Source organism: Rhinoraja longicauda, chromosome 32 (assembly GCF_053455715.1).
Source record: "Rhinoraja longicauda isolate Sanriku21f chromosome 32, sRhiLon1.1, whole genome shotgun sequence".
Taxonomy (NCBI): Eukaryota; Metazoa; Chordata; class Chondrichthyes; order Rajiformes; family Arhynchobatidae; genus Rhinoraja; species Rhinoraja longicauda.
This window is the reverse complement of record NC_135984.1, coordinates 13,544,793-13,562,390: the sequence shown is the minus strand read 5'-3', so window position 1 is coordinate 13,562,390 and position 17,598 is coordinate 13,544,793. Positions and strand designations below refer to the sequence as shown.

At 48.2% G+C, this 17,598-nt stretch overlaps 1 protein-coding gene across 1 annotated transcript in view; it reads right to left on the bottom strand.

Annotated features, from left to right (window-relative positions):
• LOC144608689 (out at first protein homolog) overlaps positions 1 to 14,392 on the bottom strand; it is a 32,821-nt gene extending 18,429 nt beyond the window's left edge. Inside the window, exon 1 of the mRNA XM_078426680.1 lies at positions 14,168 to 14,392. Within this exon, the coding sequence (XP_078282806.1) occupies positions 14,168 to 14,392 (225 nt within the window). The remainder of the gene's footprint in view (positions 1 to 14,167) is intronic.
• Positions 14,393 to 17,598: the final 3,206 nt, after the last annotated feature.

Below are 17,598 nucleotides of genomic sequence, written 5' to 3'. Positions count from 1 at the left end.
CCACATGCAGACCCGTAACTGGCCCCTAGAATTCTCCACCAGATGTTTGCAATGTTGTTCCGGAGAAACCTTTCAACCCACCGGGAGGTGACTCAGGCTGTGATCAGTTTTCAGGCTCTGAATCACTGAGTGTTTTTTTTTTGCTGTTCACTATTTCCCTGTTTATTTTCATTCTCCAGCTCTGTCCTTTAATGCTCCCTCCCCTTCTGGATGAGTTCCAGAGTCAGAGCTAACACTGCCCCCCTGTGTTCCTGCTCCTTGTCACCCTCCCTCTTTTATCCAAGTTGTTGTCCATCCCAAATTACTGAATTAATACATCATTATTTTATTGGCTTTCCATAGCCTGGAAGTTTCTCTCCTCCCCTCCCCCCCAAACATGTGCTCAAAACCTAACACTTGGTCTTCATCACTTCCACTTGGACCGTCACTTCGAGAAAAAGATCTCAGAATCTCCACAGTTGTGAACGTGTAATATAAAGGCAAAGTCTAATATGGTGCGAGGCAAATTAACACGCAGGTTTTTAACTCTTCAAAAACGGTGTCCTAGCAGGATGCCTCATTCCTCTAGCATTAACCCCACGAGGTTTGGTCTGAATCAAAGCAAACTTAGCCGGGATTTGGAGATCCAAATCCATCCGCCCATTCATCACTAGCCTGTGGAACGACGGTTCCACAGTTCCTGCAGTTAGACAAGAGAAGAGCAAGGAAAGCCCAAGAGATCGAACAACACTCAGCTGGGCATCTTTGCACCCACACTAATGCCAACAAAACACTGCCTGTACATGCATTAGTAGAAGGGAGAGAGCAACTGGCAGTATCCAGAATGAAGACACCCTTTCTCTACAGCTTATGTTCACATAATCACCGTATATGGGGCGGGAGGCATGGTCAATATTCACGTTCACAAGTTACAGGAGTAGAATGAGGCCATTCGGCCCATCGTCCAATCCACTATTTAATCCTGGCTGATCTCTGCCTCCTAATCCCATTTTCCTGCCTTCTCCCCATGACACTTGTTCTAATCAAGAATTTGTCTATCCCTGCCTTAAAAATATCCACTGACGGCCTCCACAACCCTCTGTGGCAATGAGTTCCACAGATTAACTACCTTCGGACTAAAGAAGTTCCTCCTCACCTCCTTTCTAAAAGTGCGCCCTTTAATTCTGAGGCTATGACCTCTGGTCCTAAAGATTGACATTTGATCATTTTGGGCCAATGTCCAAAAATACAAGCCTCCAATGAAGTAATGATCAGTCCTATAATCAAAGGCCATCTTGCCATGGGAGGCATGTGGTCGCAGAATAATGTCATTAGAGCAACAGAGTACTGGCTGGAACAGATATTCTTTGAATAAGCTCTCTTAGCATTAGTCTAAAGAAACTTTAAGTGTCATCCACGGGATAATGGGGCAGAGTGCCCCAACAATGAGTGGCTGTTGGTTCAGTTTTAGTTTTAGAGATACGGGGTGGAAATAGGCCCTTCAGCCCTTTGAGTCCATGTCGGCCAGCGATTACCCGTTCACACTAGTTCTATCCTACACACTTTACAGAACAATTTACTGAAGCCAATTCACCTACAAACCTGCACATCTTTGGGATGCAGGAAGGAACGGGAGCACCGAGAGGAAACCCAAGCAGGTCACAGGGAGAACGTGCAAACTCCGCACAGACAGCACCCACAGTCAGGATCATAGCCGGGTCTCTGTAGGTTCTATCCACGTGGCAGGGTTTTGGTCTAAATTGCAAGTGTGGTTTTGGAATCTGTTGGAAAAAAAAGTGTGCTGATTCCACCCAGGATTTAAAAACAGAGAATGTCGAGTATGAAAAGATGGAATGAGGGAGTGGATTTTTTTGGGACATTCAAGGGGGAAGAGGAAAGAGATTTTCAGTGTGAGTGGACTGGAGCCAACAATCTGATGACTCTCGCAATCCGAGCCAGACCACTCCTAGTGCTCCTGGCCCCAACTAATGTTCAGTCAGTGGTATTTACTCCAATTCTTCTTCACGCAGCTTGAATTCATTCTGGCAAATTACTCAACATACCCCAACATTTACTCTGGTCTGAAGACAGGCACAGAAAGCTGGAGTAACTCAGTAGGTCAGACAGCATCTCTGGAGAAAAGATGATGTTTCGGGTCGAGACCCTTCTTCAGACCCGAAATGTCACCTATCCCTTTTCTCCAGAGTTGCTGCCTAACCCGCTGAGTCACTGCAGCTTTTTGTGTCTATCTTCAGTTTAAACCAGCATCTGCAGTTCCTTCCTACACATTTACTCTGATCTCTCGATTTCCTTCCTCACATCCCTCTTTCCTTGTATTCAGCCAATTGTGCTTCTGATCCGCACAGCTGGCTGCATGTCCAGAGCTCTGGTTCCATTTCCATTCACAGTGGATTGTCATTTTGCTCTGTATTAACAGCTCAGCATGTTACCAACACAATTCACCGTGCTCCCAGCGATGACGAGTTACGGTCACTTGATAAGCAACAATTGTACAATTCGGAACCCACTGAATGCATTTGACAGTCTGCTCTCCCTCCTGCACGCAAGGCAAAACGCTGTTTTAAAAGGCTCTTCACCACTTTCTCCAAGTCAAACAGAGGTGGGCAATAAATGTTCTCAAGCCATTGACACACGCATCTTGTAAATTAAATGAAAAATGCATGTCAGAACCATCTCTTTCCAAACATTATTTCAGGGCACTCAATGAGATCATGACTCCAGTCCCTACCCCGTAACATCATACAACTCCTCTGGCCTATCTATCAGTCTCGTTTCACTTACAGGGAGTCACAACAAAATCTGGGGGCCATAAACAACCTACTAGAGGAAGTCAGCAGACTTCAGCATCTATGGGGGGAGGGTGCGGAAAGAATTATTCTGATGCTAGGCTTCTCCTGAGACATTGTGCATTCCTTCCCCCACCCCTCTCCCTGCCCCCACCTCTACCCTCAGGTGCTGCTCACCCCACTGAGTTCTTGCTGCAGGACCGTCTTATTCCCTGGTGAGGTTTGCAATCTCACTACATTTCTGCATCACTTGGTTTCGTCTTCATGAAACCAAAAGCTAGAGCGACTGCTTTTCCCAAGAGGTAACTATGTATGCTTTAGCTTTCAAGCATCAAAGGTATCTGAAGGATAGGAATGACAGACAACTTCTGCGTGTTCCCTGCCCTTCATTCTCCAAGCTCTCCACAAGAGAAGAAAACAATCGGCAGAAACTCTGAGTGACGAGCCCGACTTCAACGATCTGTAGTGTTAAACCTGCCAATTAACTCATTCCCAGCCATTAAAGCAAAACGACATGAGTAAAAGTCTCCAAATTCAAGTCAGATTTTAGATCACAAGTGTCAAGTAATCTTGTGATCTAAAATCTGACTTTAATTTGGAGACTTTTATTCATGTCGGACAGTTGCAATAAGTTTTACAAAAGACAACTTGTACGGCACAGTGGCGCAGCGGTAGAGTTGCTGCCTTACAGCGTCAGAGACCCGGGTTTGATCCTGACTATGGGTACTGTCTGTACGGAGTTTGTACGTTCTCCCTGTGACCACGAGGGATTTTCCTGTTTGCTCCGGTTTCCTCTCACATTCCAGAGACGTGCAGGTTTGTAGGTTAATTGACTTCGGTCAGATGTTATAAATTGCCCCTCGTGTGTAGAATAATGTTAGTGTTTGGCGATTGCTGGTCGGTGAGGACTCGGTGGGCTGAAGGGCCTGTTTCCGTGCTGTATCTCTAAACTAAACTAAACTAAACAATACTCAAGAAACACACGTTACAATGTCCCTGCCGACCAAACTCATTCTCACGTTGTTAAAAAGGCCCCAAATTCTATTTTGGGCAAGTCAATAAAGGGTGAAAAGCTAATTAAAGATTAAAAGGGTTAACTAGCTCATTACACATTAACTCTCTTTTACATGATCATAAAGTTATGGATTAAGGCACAAGTTATGCAGCAACAGGTTAATGATCTGCAAAATGTCTTTGAGGATACACTTGAATGTAACAAGAGAAGTAATGAGAAGTTACATCCCATCTCACTCAATGAGAAAATTACAACCATCATAGTTTTGGACTTAGTTTAGTTTAATGATATTGCATGGAAACCTATTCCTTCTCTCCAGAGATGCTGCCTTTGCTGCTGAGATACTCCAGCATTTTGTGTCTATCTTCGACAGGCCCATCGGCCTTGAACACCTGTTCACTCCAGTTTAGTTTAGTGATACAGCTTGGAAGCAGGCCCTTCGGCCCACGCCGATCATTGATCACCCATTCGCACTAGCTTAGTTTAGTTGTATGTCATCCCACGTTCACATCCACTCCCTTGAAGCAGCAAAGCTGGTTTTACATTAGATTTAAACACCACAGTAGCACATCATGCCAAACACAAATTCCTTTTTGGCACTGACGAACGTGGCTCAACATCAGTGCCAAACACAAGTAACGCTGGAATTTCAAACCAACACATTTGGTATGAGACAACGTGGCATCTCATTCTCAGTATTTACAATCTCCTAAACTATAACCGTTGCTCTGTCACCAGCCAACTGATGGAGGCTGAAGCCCCTTTGGATTCTGCCCGGACTCCAACTTGGCTCCTGCCAGGACTCCAACTTGGCTCCACTTCTCATCACACCCTTGGTTCAAACTCAGAACAAGCAGCCAAGTTGCAGGAGGTGGTGCAAGAGTGGCAGACCTTGAAACCAAGGCAGCATTTCAAGTCTGAAGAAGGGCCTCAGCCTGAAACATCAACTATCCATGTTTTCCAGAGATGCCTGACCAGCCGAGTTACTCCAGCACTTTGTGCCTTTTTATGACATTGGGGAGTGCTGGTAACACTCAGGTCCAAATAGGGGACACTCCTGTTGTTGGAGTCACGGCCTCAGACAAAGAACAAGGATTGCATTTGAAGCAGCTCAACCATCCCATCCCCATGCCATCAATGCCGCGTAGAACATAGAACAGCACATGACAGGAACAGATTCTTCGGCCAAAAAGCTCTGTGCTGAACATGATGCCAAGATATACTAATCTCTTCCCCCTGCATATTATCCATATCCCTCCATTCCCTGCATATCCAAGTGGCCAACTAGACGTCTTCCACCCACCACCATCTTATCTGCCTCAACCACCACATCTGGCAGTGCGTTCCAGGCATCACCCCCCCCCCACCCACCCGCGCATCTCCTTCAAACTTTCCCCTCCCACCTGAAAGCTGTGCTCTCTGGTCTTTGACAGTTCAAACCTGGAGAAACAATTTTCACAAATCATTCACCTGTAACTGTCACAATTGTTCTTCTTGGTCCTCTTACCGCCGGTGCTGACTGATCTGTTGAATATTTTTAGAATTTTCTGTTACTTCAGATTTCCAAAAGCTGTTAAGTTCAGCATCACACGGTTGCGGCATTGTTCAGTTCAGGTCAGAGATACAGCGTGGAAACAGGCCCTTCAGCCCGCTAAGTCCATGCCAGCCAACGATCACCCCCCGTTCACACTAGTTCTATGTCCTATGCACTAGCGGCAATTTACAGAGGATCAATTAACCTGCAAACCTTGGAATGTAGGAGGAAACCTGAGCACCCAGCGAAAACCCACGTAGTCACAGGGAGAACGTACAAACAGCACCCGAGGTCAGAGTCGAACCAGCGTCCCTAGCATTGTGAGACAGCAGCTTTACCGCAGTGCCACTGTGCCGCTCCGCGGGAACATTTCCCTCTCTTATCTTTGCTCATTCAGCAGCCTCCATTTACACTCCTCCCGTTGCAAAGAGTAAACTTTCATCAGCCACTCCTAGAGGGTACAGATGGCAATGGCATCAAGTAGACAAGCACGGTCTCCTTCTATCAGAGAAACTCCTTGTCTTCTCCCCATTCCTCCCCCTCTCTGCTACTTAAAGCATCTCTGTTTTAGTTTCCCACTTTGAAGAAAAGATCATCAACGTGAAATGTTAACTCTGTTTCTATCTTCTCATATACTGGCCAGACCTGCTGGTAATTTCCAGCATGTCCTATGTCTGTTTCAGCCTCCCAGCAGCTGCAGCATTTTGCTTTGAGATGCACGAATGCCTCAAGTGTCAACATTCAAGGAGTGCCAACTTCAACCCTCGACGTGCTAGCACTTGCAACACAAGGGTCTAATAAGATCTAATCTAAACTAAAATTATTGAAAGAGAGACCGCAGACAATATATTTTGAAATGCGAGACATCCTTGTCAAGCACACGTATGAAATGCAGGGTGCAAGGAAGACTGGAGAGCAGGAAGTGCTTTGTGCTCATGGTTGACAGTGAATTAGTGAACCATCTGCTCCTGAATGTAGACGAGGGAGGACACAGGGAACAGTTGACAATGTACCAAACATAATGTGTAGGAAGGAACTGCAGATGCTTGTTTAAACCGAAGATAGACACAAAAAACTGGAGTAACTCAGTGGGTCAGGCAGCATCTCTAGAGAAAAGAAATAGGTGACGTTTCGGGTCGAGACCCTTTGTCAGACTGTGAAGAAGGGCCTTGTCCCAAAACGTCACCTATTCCTTTTCTTCAGAGTCTGAAGAAGGGTCTCGACTCGAAACGTCACCTATTTCTTTTCTCCAGAGATGGTACCAAATATAATGTCAGCTCTGGGGGTCCAGGTCCCAGGGATGGGATGTCCGAGATTCTAGTCATTCCAACTCACCGAGTAAAAACTACCTTCTCAGAGGTTGGTGGAAAGAGTTAATCATAATTTAACTGCTGCTAGAATCCAAAGTCATCTTTTTTTGTTGTCAAGTCCTGAAGGATGGGCTTCGAAGACAATGGGAATGAATATTTTTTATCACATTTCCTGCAGGAGTGGAACAAGTTTTGGCAGAACGAAGCCACGCACGCCTACACAGAGACGCTGAACGTTTCATGGGAATCAGCCCAGGATGTGGTGTAACCAGTGGCAACTTCAACACCCACCTGCCAAGAGGTGAACCACACACACACCAAGAGGAAAACCTCAGGCTTCATCTACCATTGACGCCGGACAAACTCAAGGCACTAGAGTTCGTCTGTGATTTATTGCTTCCGAAAGAATTCGTGTAAATAACTGAACTTCATACCAAACAAAAGCTGCCCTGCTGCTCTCCCTAGTCCAGGGTCAACAACACAATTAACCATTGACATGCCAACCAGAACTATCCTTGTTGCAAGCATTCCTCCATCAGCTAAGACACAGTTAAGAAAACCACTATGTCATCACTGCAGCACATTCTCACTCAGCCCACTCACATTCCATCTTGCAGCAACGAGGGGTTCAAAGATCATAATCCGATTGAAATCAACAGTACCATTCATGGGAACGTTTATCCCCCGAAACATTCATCTCCCTGTCCTTGCTGCCAAGCGTAAGCAATATTTTCTATTTTTATTTCAGATTTCCAACATCTGCAGTACTGTGCATAAACATGTGTACAGTTCAGATTGACCCTTTACAGGAAGGATGTGGTGGCATTGGAGAGGATACAGGAGAGGTTTATCAGAATGCTTCCTGGATTAGAGGGTATTAGCTATAAGGAAACATTGGACAATCTTTCTTGGAACACCAGAGGCAGAGAGGAGACATAGAAACATGGAAAATAGGTACAGGAGTAGGCCATTCGGCCCTTCGAGTCATTCAATATGATCATGGCTGATCATCCAAAATCAGTACCCCGTTCCTGCTTTCTCCCCATATCCCTTGATTCCATTAGCCCTAAGAGTTATATCTAACTCTCTCTTGAAAACTTGAGAGACCTGATAGAAGCACATACAATTATGAGTGGCATAGATAGGGTAGACAGTCAGAACCTTTTTCCCCCCGTGGAAATATCAAAGACTAGAGCACAGAGCATTAAGGTGAGAGAGGCAAAGTTTAATGGAGATCTGCGTGGAAATGTTTACGCAAGGGGTGGTGGGTGCCTGGAATGTGCTGCCAGGGGTGAAGGTGGAGACAGATGTAATGGTGTTTAAAAGGCTTTTAGATAGGCACAGGGATATGCAGGGAATGGGGGGATCTGGGTCACAGTGTTGGCAGATGAGATAGGTCTTGACATCATGAAATTAGTTTATCTTGGCATTCTTTTCAGCATGGGCATTCTAGGCTGAATGGCCTGTTTCTGTGCTGTACAGTCTATGTCATAGATTCTAGTAGCAGAATTAGGCCATTTGGCCCATCAAGTCAACTCTGCCATTCAATCATGGCTGATCTATCTCTCCCTCTCAACCCCATTCTCCTGCCTTCTCCCCATAACCCCTGACACCCTTATTAATCAAGTATCTGTCAATCTCTGCCTTAAAAATATCCACTGACTTGGCTTCCACAGCCGTCTGTGGCAATGATTTCCACAGATTCACCACCCTCGCACTAAAGAAATTCCTCCTCATCTTTTTTCTATCAGTGAGCAGACCAGGAGGCCACGTCCTTTCATCAGTTGCCTGCAACTCCTTACGGATACGGTCACAATGGTCAAACCTAGTCAGTGCCCAGAAAAACAGGATATATTGCCCGCCGTTTAACAACACATGATCGGTGGACTTCCTGATCCATCAGACAACAGTTTGTATTGTGAATGATTTTCTGCAGTTACCAGAACATGCTTCATGCAGTCGCAACTCCAAATTGGTTTCAGACGCACATTGGTGGAACTTGCAGCCGACTGTGGTAGATGCAGCACGCAGAACTTTCAACTTTAATTCCTGATGGACAATGTCTGACTTCACCTCAGGCACTTTGCCCATTACCAGTCAGGGAAATACCTTTCCCAGATGCACTCCTGCATCCCACAAATGACACACATACACAGGGCGGGGAGACAACCTCACTAAAAACACCAGTCCTCCTGACGCTGATCAGAACAAATCATTGAGAAAGCATATCTAATGCTGCAAATACAAACAATCCCTTCTCGTTCTCTATTTCCCACCGGCTGGTGCTGGGTGGGGCAGTGTAAGGCAGCTGCAGGAAACCAGAAAGGAATAAACCACAACGAATAAGAACAACCACACGATTAAGTGTGGGTCTTTCAGTCAGTGTACTCTTCCCGCACTCAGGTTTCAGACCCAGTGTCCATGTCTCCATTACCAAATCATATGGTCTGAAGGAGGGTCTCGACCCGAAACGTCACCCATTCCTTCTCTCCCGAGATGCTGCCTGACCTGCTGAGTTACTCCAGTATTTTGTGAATAAATCACCTATTCCTTTTTCAGTCAGAGTTGTGAATCTGTGGAATTCTCTGCCTCAGAAGGCAGTGGAGGCCAATTCTCTGAATGCATTCAAGAGAGAGCTAGATAGAGCTCTTAAGGATAGCGGAGTCAGGGGGGTATGGGGAGAAGGCAGGAACGGGGTACTGATTGAGAATGATCAGCCATGATCACATTGAATGGCGGTGCTGGCTCGAAGGGCCGAATGGCCTCCTCCTGCACTTATTGTCTATTGTCCTTTTCTCCAGAGATGCTGCCTGATCCTCTGAGTTACTCCAATATTTTGTGTCTCTCTTTCTCCATTTCCAATCCATCATTAAACATGTGCTCCGGACAAACCTTTCAAACCACCGGGAGGCGACTCAGGCTTCTCGCATTGACCTTCTCTAGAGCGTCTCCAGACATCCGCCAAACCTATGACTAACACTGCGCAGTGCTCAAGAAACAGCCAGACACCGTTCAACAAGAAGGGCCCGACAAATCTTCACGGATGGAGATGAAAACACCAAAGTCAAGGACATGGGCTTCAAAGTTAGAAGTGCGTGTAGCTGCCACATAATTCAGCTCCTTGCAAAATCTACAAATCTACAAACCACAGCTATCCTTGCCACGAGATTCCCGAGGTAGTTATAACTCCAATTTAGGAAGCAACTAAAAGGTCAGACAGTCCTGTGTCATTGCACTGAACAGCTCAGCTTCAGAACATTGCCCGCCTTCACGCTGACTGAGCGTGTACACGCTTCAAGTAAATTAGATAATTGGACAGCTCGGTAACAAAGGATCCAGCAGGAAAAACACACACGTACATAGGATTAAGAGCAGGAGCTCATTATACCCAAGGCAGCCTTAGCACTCAATAACATCATGGCTGTTCCGTTTTTATCTCAACCCTGCATCTCATCTACTCCTCGTTACCTTTTATGCTCTTGCCTGTCAGGAATTTATCTTTGTGTTGGAAGGAACTCAGCGGGACAGACAGAGAGCAATGGAGAAAAGCAATGGGCGATGTTTTGGGTCGAGAACCTTCTTCAGAATTTATCTTCGTTTGGATTGAAAAAGTATTCCGAGTCTGCTTGCACTCTTCTCTGAGAAGACTATGCCAAAGACTCACCAACTTCTTGATGTAAAACATTCATTGCAGGTCTGTCTCACATGGGCAATCTCCTATTTTTAGCCATTGGCCATAGTTCTGGGATCTCCCACAAAAGTAAACAGCTTCTTCATAACTTCCCTGAAATAGCAGCCCATGTTTTGGAAAGATACATCTCTGATGGGAAGTCTATGACCAATGGTCTACTGAAAGGATGGGTGCAAGGACACTTTCTGTTTGCGACCTGGATCTGAACATAGGACGTAGCAAGTTTGTACAAGACACAAATGTTGATGGTGCTGTAGATAGCAAGAAAGGTGCTGGCTCGAAGGGCCGAATGGCCTACTCCTGCCCCTATTGTCTATTGTTAGGTAAGATCACAGTAGGATATAGATAGGATGAAAAGTCAGGTGAAGTTTTGCCAAAGGGAATTTATTCCCAACAAATGCAAGGTGATTTATTATTAGGACGCCATATGGTTTAGGATGTACTCTGTAAATTGTTGGACTCTAAGGAATATTGATAAACAGACTTTACCGTTCATGTCCAAAGTGCCCTGATATAGCAGCACATGTAGATGGGGTAGTGAAGGTGGCACATGACATGCTTGCATTTGTATATCAGGGCACAGAATATAAAGGCTGGGCCATAATGCTGGATCTTTACAAAACACTGGTTAGACCACACTTGAAGTACTTTGTGGAGTTCTGGTTCCCACACTAACAGATGGATGTTGGATATATTCACAAAATGCTGGAGTAACTCAGCAGGTCAGGCAGCATCTCGGGAGAGAAGGAATGGGTGACGTTTCGGGTCGAGACCCTTCTTTAGATATAGTTGTGCTGGAAAGAGCAGAAATTCACCAGGATGTTGCCAGGGTGGTAGTTAGGTGAAGGGATTGGATAAGCTTGGCTTACTTACCCCAGAGTGAATGAGGCTGAGGTTGACCTGATAGAGGCACATAATTTTTTAGAAGGCATATATATACGGTGGACAGTCAGTATCTTTTTCCCCAAGCAAGGGAATGAAAAACAAGGGGGCATATATTTTTGAGAGGAAGGAGTTTTAAAGGGGATTTGTAGGGAATATATTTTTTGAACAGAGTAATTGATATCTGAAACTCACTGCCAGAGTCAGAGGTGGAGTCAGATACATTCATTATGTTTAACATTTAAACACGCAATTAAATAGGTAAGGGATAGCAGGACATAGATCTAATGCAAGGATTAGTGTACGTAGGTAACAACATTTTGCAAGAATGTGGTGGGCCAACTAAAATGCTGCAGTAAGCAATGTGGAAACAAGCTAGCCTGGCAGCAGAGCAAGTATGACCAGCAACTAGAGAGCAGTCCTCAGCTACTATCTGCCTCAAAGATAGACACAAAATGCTGGAGTAACTCAGCGGGACAGGCAGCATCTCTGGGGAATAGGAATGGGTGACGTTTCGGGTCGAATGGGTGACTCTGTCTTTCAGTCTGAAGAAGGGTCGCTATCCAAAACGCCGCCCATTCCTTCTCTCCAGAGATGCTGCCTGTCCCGCTGAGTTACTCCAGCATTTTTGGTGTAAACCAGCATCTGCAGTTCCTCAGTGGAGACACTAAGACTATCTTTGATCAGACTTTACTGGCTTTACCTTGCACTCAATGTTATGCATATTATTGTCTTTATCGGGTATCTATCTGTACACTGTGGATGGCTCGATTGTAATCTTGTATTGTCCTTCCGATGACTGGCTTGCAGTCAACAAAATGCTTTTCACTGTACCTCGACACACGTGACACTAAACTAAACTCAAACTCTTTCCCAAGTCACATGGCAGGTGATGGTCTTTGCTGGGTACGGCACTTGCAGTGTTACCTGGAGCTTTGTGAGCAATTCTGGTCTCCTTGTTTAAAGACGTTTGTTTAAACATTGGGAGTTCCTCTGAGAAGGATTACTAGATAGACACCCAGAAAACGTGATGGGCCAACTACAACTATGACCATGATATAAGCCTCTCTGTACAACCTGTTCTTATAAAAACAACCCACTGATTCCAAGTATCCGTTGAGTAATCCTTCTCAGAAAAGCAGTCAGCGTTGAAACAAACCCCTCTCAATGAGGAGACTAGACGTGCTCACAATGCTCCAGGTTGTGCAAGCTCTGTCCCCATTGAACACCCCCCCCCCCCCCCCGGGCCTCTGGAAAGAATCCCACTTGGTTCTGTTGACTGTCTGACTGATCGCTACACTGTTTACTGCAGTACTTTCATTTCCTGGGAGGTTTCCTTCTCCAACCCCACTGTCGCCGGAGAACATGCAACTGACTTGTTATTATTCTGCTCTTATTCAAAGTCCTATTGCCCAATTGAACAGGTATCTCTCAAATCCAGACTTGCAGGAAATTGAGTAAAGGTAAAAGTGGTACCGTGAGAATCTTAATGCGAGAAAAGCGAAAATGCAGAAGAGAGTGGGAAGTGCGTGTTCTCTCTCGCTTCCCAACCTCTTGGATCACCAACACCAACCATGAGTAAGCCACCGGTTCCTCAGTTTCAACACTTGAAAGCGAATACTGCCTCTTCAATTTATTCACAAAATGCTGGAGTAACTCAGCAGGTCAGGCAGCATCTCGGGAGAGAAGGAATGGGTGACGTTTCGGGTCGAGACCCTTCCGCCCACCCCTCCCACCCCTCCTACACTCCCCTCCCCTCTTCTCACCTTACACCCCCTCCCCCTCCTGCCCCCTTTCTCAACTCCCCCCCCCGCCGCCCAACCACCCCTCTCAACAGCCTCCCATCTCACCTCCCACCTTACCCCCCTCCTGCCCCATTTCTCAACTCCCCCGCCGCCCCCCAACCACCCCTCTCAACAGCCCCTCCCCTCCCCTCCCTGGAGCAAGTTCATGCTGATGTAGACTTGTCACCACTTGACTTGAACCGTTGGTTCTCATCACGCAGTGAGACCACAGACATTCATTTCCAACCAAAAATCACTTCCTCATTAGAGGATGATTGCTTAATCCTGCTCAGAAAAAAAACAAAGTGCTGCAGCAACATCTGTGGATGGGGATGGACAGATGACGTTTCGGGTCGGGACCTTTCTTCTGATGCTGGCTGACCCCGCTGAGTTTCTCCAGAACTTTTTTTTTTTCTTTGCTCAAGTTCCCAGCATCTACAGTTCAATGTGTGAACGCCTTAAGCCCGATCTCTCTCTCTCTCTCTCCCAGGGTAACACCGCCCTCTCATCCCATCTCACCCCCCTCAGATTGGGATTGTCCACCACAAATCCCTCTCCTGCTGCAAGTTCACTGTAGGATCACACACCACCCACCCACCTCCCTCCCTCTCTCCCTCCCTCCTTCCCTCCCATTCTCCCTCCTTCCCTCCCATTCTCCCTCCTTCTCTCCCTCTCTCCTTCTCTCCCTCCCTCTCTCTCTCTCCCTCTCTCTCTTCCTCCCTCTCCCTCCCTCCCTCCCTCCCTCCCTCCCTCCCTCCCTCCCTCCCTCCCTCCCTCCCTCCCTCCCTCCCTCCCTCCCTCCCTCCCTCCCTCCCTCCCTCTCTCCCTCTCTCCCTCCCTCTCTCCCTCCCTCCCTCCCTCCCTCCCTCCCTCCCTCTCTCCCTCCCTCCCTCCCTCTCTCCCTCCCTCCCTCCCTCCCTCTCTCCACAACACTGCTTCTCCGGGGTCTGATTGCCCCATCCTCAGAGACTAGTTGACCCCATCCCCTTCCCTCTGGTGTCCAGTTGACTCCACTCGGCCCATCCAGTTTCCTCCTAACATCCTATTCCAGAGAGACCAGTTGTCACAGAGTCACACATGATTGCAGACCCTTCGGCCCACCTGGTCCATGCTGACCAAGATGCCCCACTCTGGCTAGTCCCCCCCTCCCCCTCGCACATCCCACCTTCCGCAGGTCGGCGATGAAGGTGATGAGGCTGCCGTCGCTCTTCTTGAACTCGATGTTGATGGAGTCGGTGTCGGTGTCGGCTTCCAGCGTCTCCTCGCCGATCTGTCCGTCGGGCAGCCGGACACGGACCCTGAGCCCGGCCACCATCGCCCCGGCGGCCAACAGCAGCAGCACCAGCCGGTGGACACACACCCCCCAGCCCGGCCACGGCTCAACGGGCATCGCTACTCCCTCCCTCCCTCCCTCCCTCCCTCCCTTCTCAGCAACTCTGCCCCACTGCCCCGCCAACCCCGGTGGAGCCCGGCGTCATTCCCCAGCCCAGCCCCCAGTCCAGCCCAGTTACCCCAGCGCCCAGTTACTCCAGCCCCCAGTTACCCCAGCCCCCAGTTACCCCAGCCCCCAGTTACTCCAGCCCAGTTACCCCAGCCCCCAGTTACCCCAGCGCCCAGTTACTCCAGCCCCCAGTTACCCCAGCCCCCAGTTACCCCAGCCCAGTTACTCCAGCCCCCAGTTACCCCAGCCCCCAGTTACCCCAGCCCCCAGTTACCCCAGCGCCCAGTTACTCCAGCCCAGTTACCCCAGCCCCAGCCCAGTTACCCCAGCCCCCAGCCCCAACCCAGTTACTCCAGCCCCAGCCCAGTTACCCCAGCCCCCAGTTACCCCAGCGCCCAGTTACCCCAGCGCCCAGTTACCCCAGCGCCCAGTTACCCCAGCGCCCAGTTACCCCAGCCCCCAGCCCCAGCCCAGTTACTCCAGCCCAGTTACCCCAGCCCCCAGCCCCAGCCCAGTTACTCCAGCCCAGTTACCCCAGCCCCCAGCCCCAGCCCAGTTACTCCAGCCCAGTTACCCCAACCCCCAGCCCCAGCCCAGTTACCCGCAGTCCCCCAGCCGCTCCGCCCCGGCTCCGCTCCCACACTGTCCCACTCCCAGCACAGACTTTCACAACTTCTCCTCCTGGCATGTCCCGTCACTTCCTGCAGCTCCGCCCGCCCGTGGCAGGAGCACAGAGGGGAAGACATGCAGAGAGAGAGGGGTGCACATGCAGAGAGTGAGAGAGGGCAAGGCATGCAGAGAGAGAGGGGGTGCACATGCAGAGGGGTGCACATGCAGAGTGAGAGAGCGAGAGAGGGACATGCAGACAGAGAGAGGGGAAGATTTGCAGAGAGAAAGGGGAAGTCATGCGGAGAGAGAGAGCGAGGGACATGCAGAGACAGAGGGCAAGACATGCAGAGGGAGAGAGAGAGAGGGGAGACATGCACAGAGAGAGGGGTGCACATGCAGAGACAGAGGGACAGACATGGAGAGGAGAGGAGAGGAGAGGAGAGGAGAGCCATCGCCCAGCGCAGCCCCCTGCAGGAGCCGTCACCCTCACCGCACGATGCCAGCGGAAAATCCAGACGCAAACTCCAGCCGGTCCGCCAGCAACTGCGGGAAGGGGAACAGTTAACGTTTCCAGTCTGCCATCCCTCTCAGAAGAGAGAGAGAGTCGGAGTTAGATTTAGCTCTCTGGGATAAATAAATCAAGGGATATGGGGGGGGGGGGGGGAAAGCAGGAACGGGTTACTGATTTTAGATGATCAACCATCATCATATTGAATGGCGGTGCTGGCTCGAAGGGCCGAATGGCCTAATCTTGCACCTATTTTTCTATGTTTCTAAGAGAGAGTCAAGAGTATTTAATTGTCGTGTGCACCAAAATGTAACAAATATCTTCTAACTTGCAGCAGCATAACAAGTCTGTAAACACAGGACCTTGTAGGTAACATGATGAATGATAAAAACGTTTAATAAGTTAAAACAATACAATATTAGTTCAATAAGTTAGTGCAAAACAAAAGGCGTACGTTCCCAGTGCAACCAAGACAGTTGGTAGTTAGTGGTTCAGTTGGTGCTTGTGTGGCCAAGGTTGTGAATGCCTTTGATGATACTGGCTGCCTTTTTGAGGCAGTAACTCCAATAGATCCCTTCGATGGTGGGGAGGCATGTAAGGGGCATCTCCCTTAACAGAAGGGCATCAGACAATGATGATTTTTTAGATATTAGATTTGGAGATACAGAGCGGAAACAGTCCCTTCGGCCCACCGGGTCCGCGCCGCCCAGCGATCCCCGCACACTAACACTATCCTACACACACTAGGGACAATTTTTACATTTGCCCAGCCAATTAACCTACAAACCTGTACGTCTTTGGAGTGTGGGAGGAAACCGAAGATCTCGGAGAAAACCCACGCAGGTCACGGGGAGAACGTACAAACTCCGTACAGACGGCGCCCATAGTCAGGATCGAACCCGAGTCTCCGGCGCTGCATTCGCTGTAAGGCAGCAACTCTACCGCTGCGCCAACCAAAGGCAAAGAGGAAACATCCCTCACGCACTCAATCGCAATACTTGGACACAACCCCACCAACACACTGGCAATAATCCCTGGAGAAAAGAACATTAAAACAATGGTCCCAATCAAAATATAATGCCATGGACCCAGTGCAGGGGTATCTGCATTCAACACAGAGGTTATGGTTCCAAACCAAGAGCACCAGCTGAAAGTAAGAACATACTAAAGAATCAATCACAATGTCGCCCCAGGCAAAGGCGTCAACTAGTCCTATTAGTTCCACTCTAGTCATCCCACTAGTTCCACTGTTGGCATCCCTATATTCCTTTGTTATCACAACTTCCCCAGCCAACTATGGGCCATTATGGCTCCACCCCTTCCTTGGTCATCTGTTGCCAGTCCTGCCTTGTTCTCGCCTTTTCTTACCTTCAGTTCCCTCCCCTTTACTTTCAGTCTGAAGAAGGGTCCCGATCCAAAAGGTCACCCCATCCTTTTTCTCCAGAGATGGTGCCTGAACTTTGTGTCTAGCATTGGCTCGATGACGCTGATACACATTACCATTCTTTTTCCACACAAAATCGCCACATGTTTCCAATCTTTCATTGGGCACCAACAAACTTCGCACAGGCCACCTGCCCTAATGAGTCTTAATGGATTGGCATCACTCCCATCTCAGATAGTTCCATAGATAGACACAAAAAGCTGGAGTAACTCAAGGGGACAGTCAGCATCTCTGGGGAGAAGGAATGGTTGACGTTTCAGGTCGAGACTCTTCTTCAGACTTCTCAGATAGTCCCATTCCTGAGACTGGGGTAAACACCAATAACGGATGATGAAGCCAAACCAAAACCCTTCTCTACCTCCATCCCCTTCCACGCCATAAACCCCGACATGCGGCCACTGACCCCTGCCCACCAAGGACCCCCAGGTAAAACAAACTGAGGCGGAAAACAAAAACAATCTTAAATACTGAATATTTGTTTTAAGGATAGAAATTATATCCTATACAGGTCACAATGGAGGAATTAGTGCAGACTTCCCATCACTGGACGTGAAAAATAGAACATAGCAGTTAGACAGAACTTTCAACCTAGAT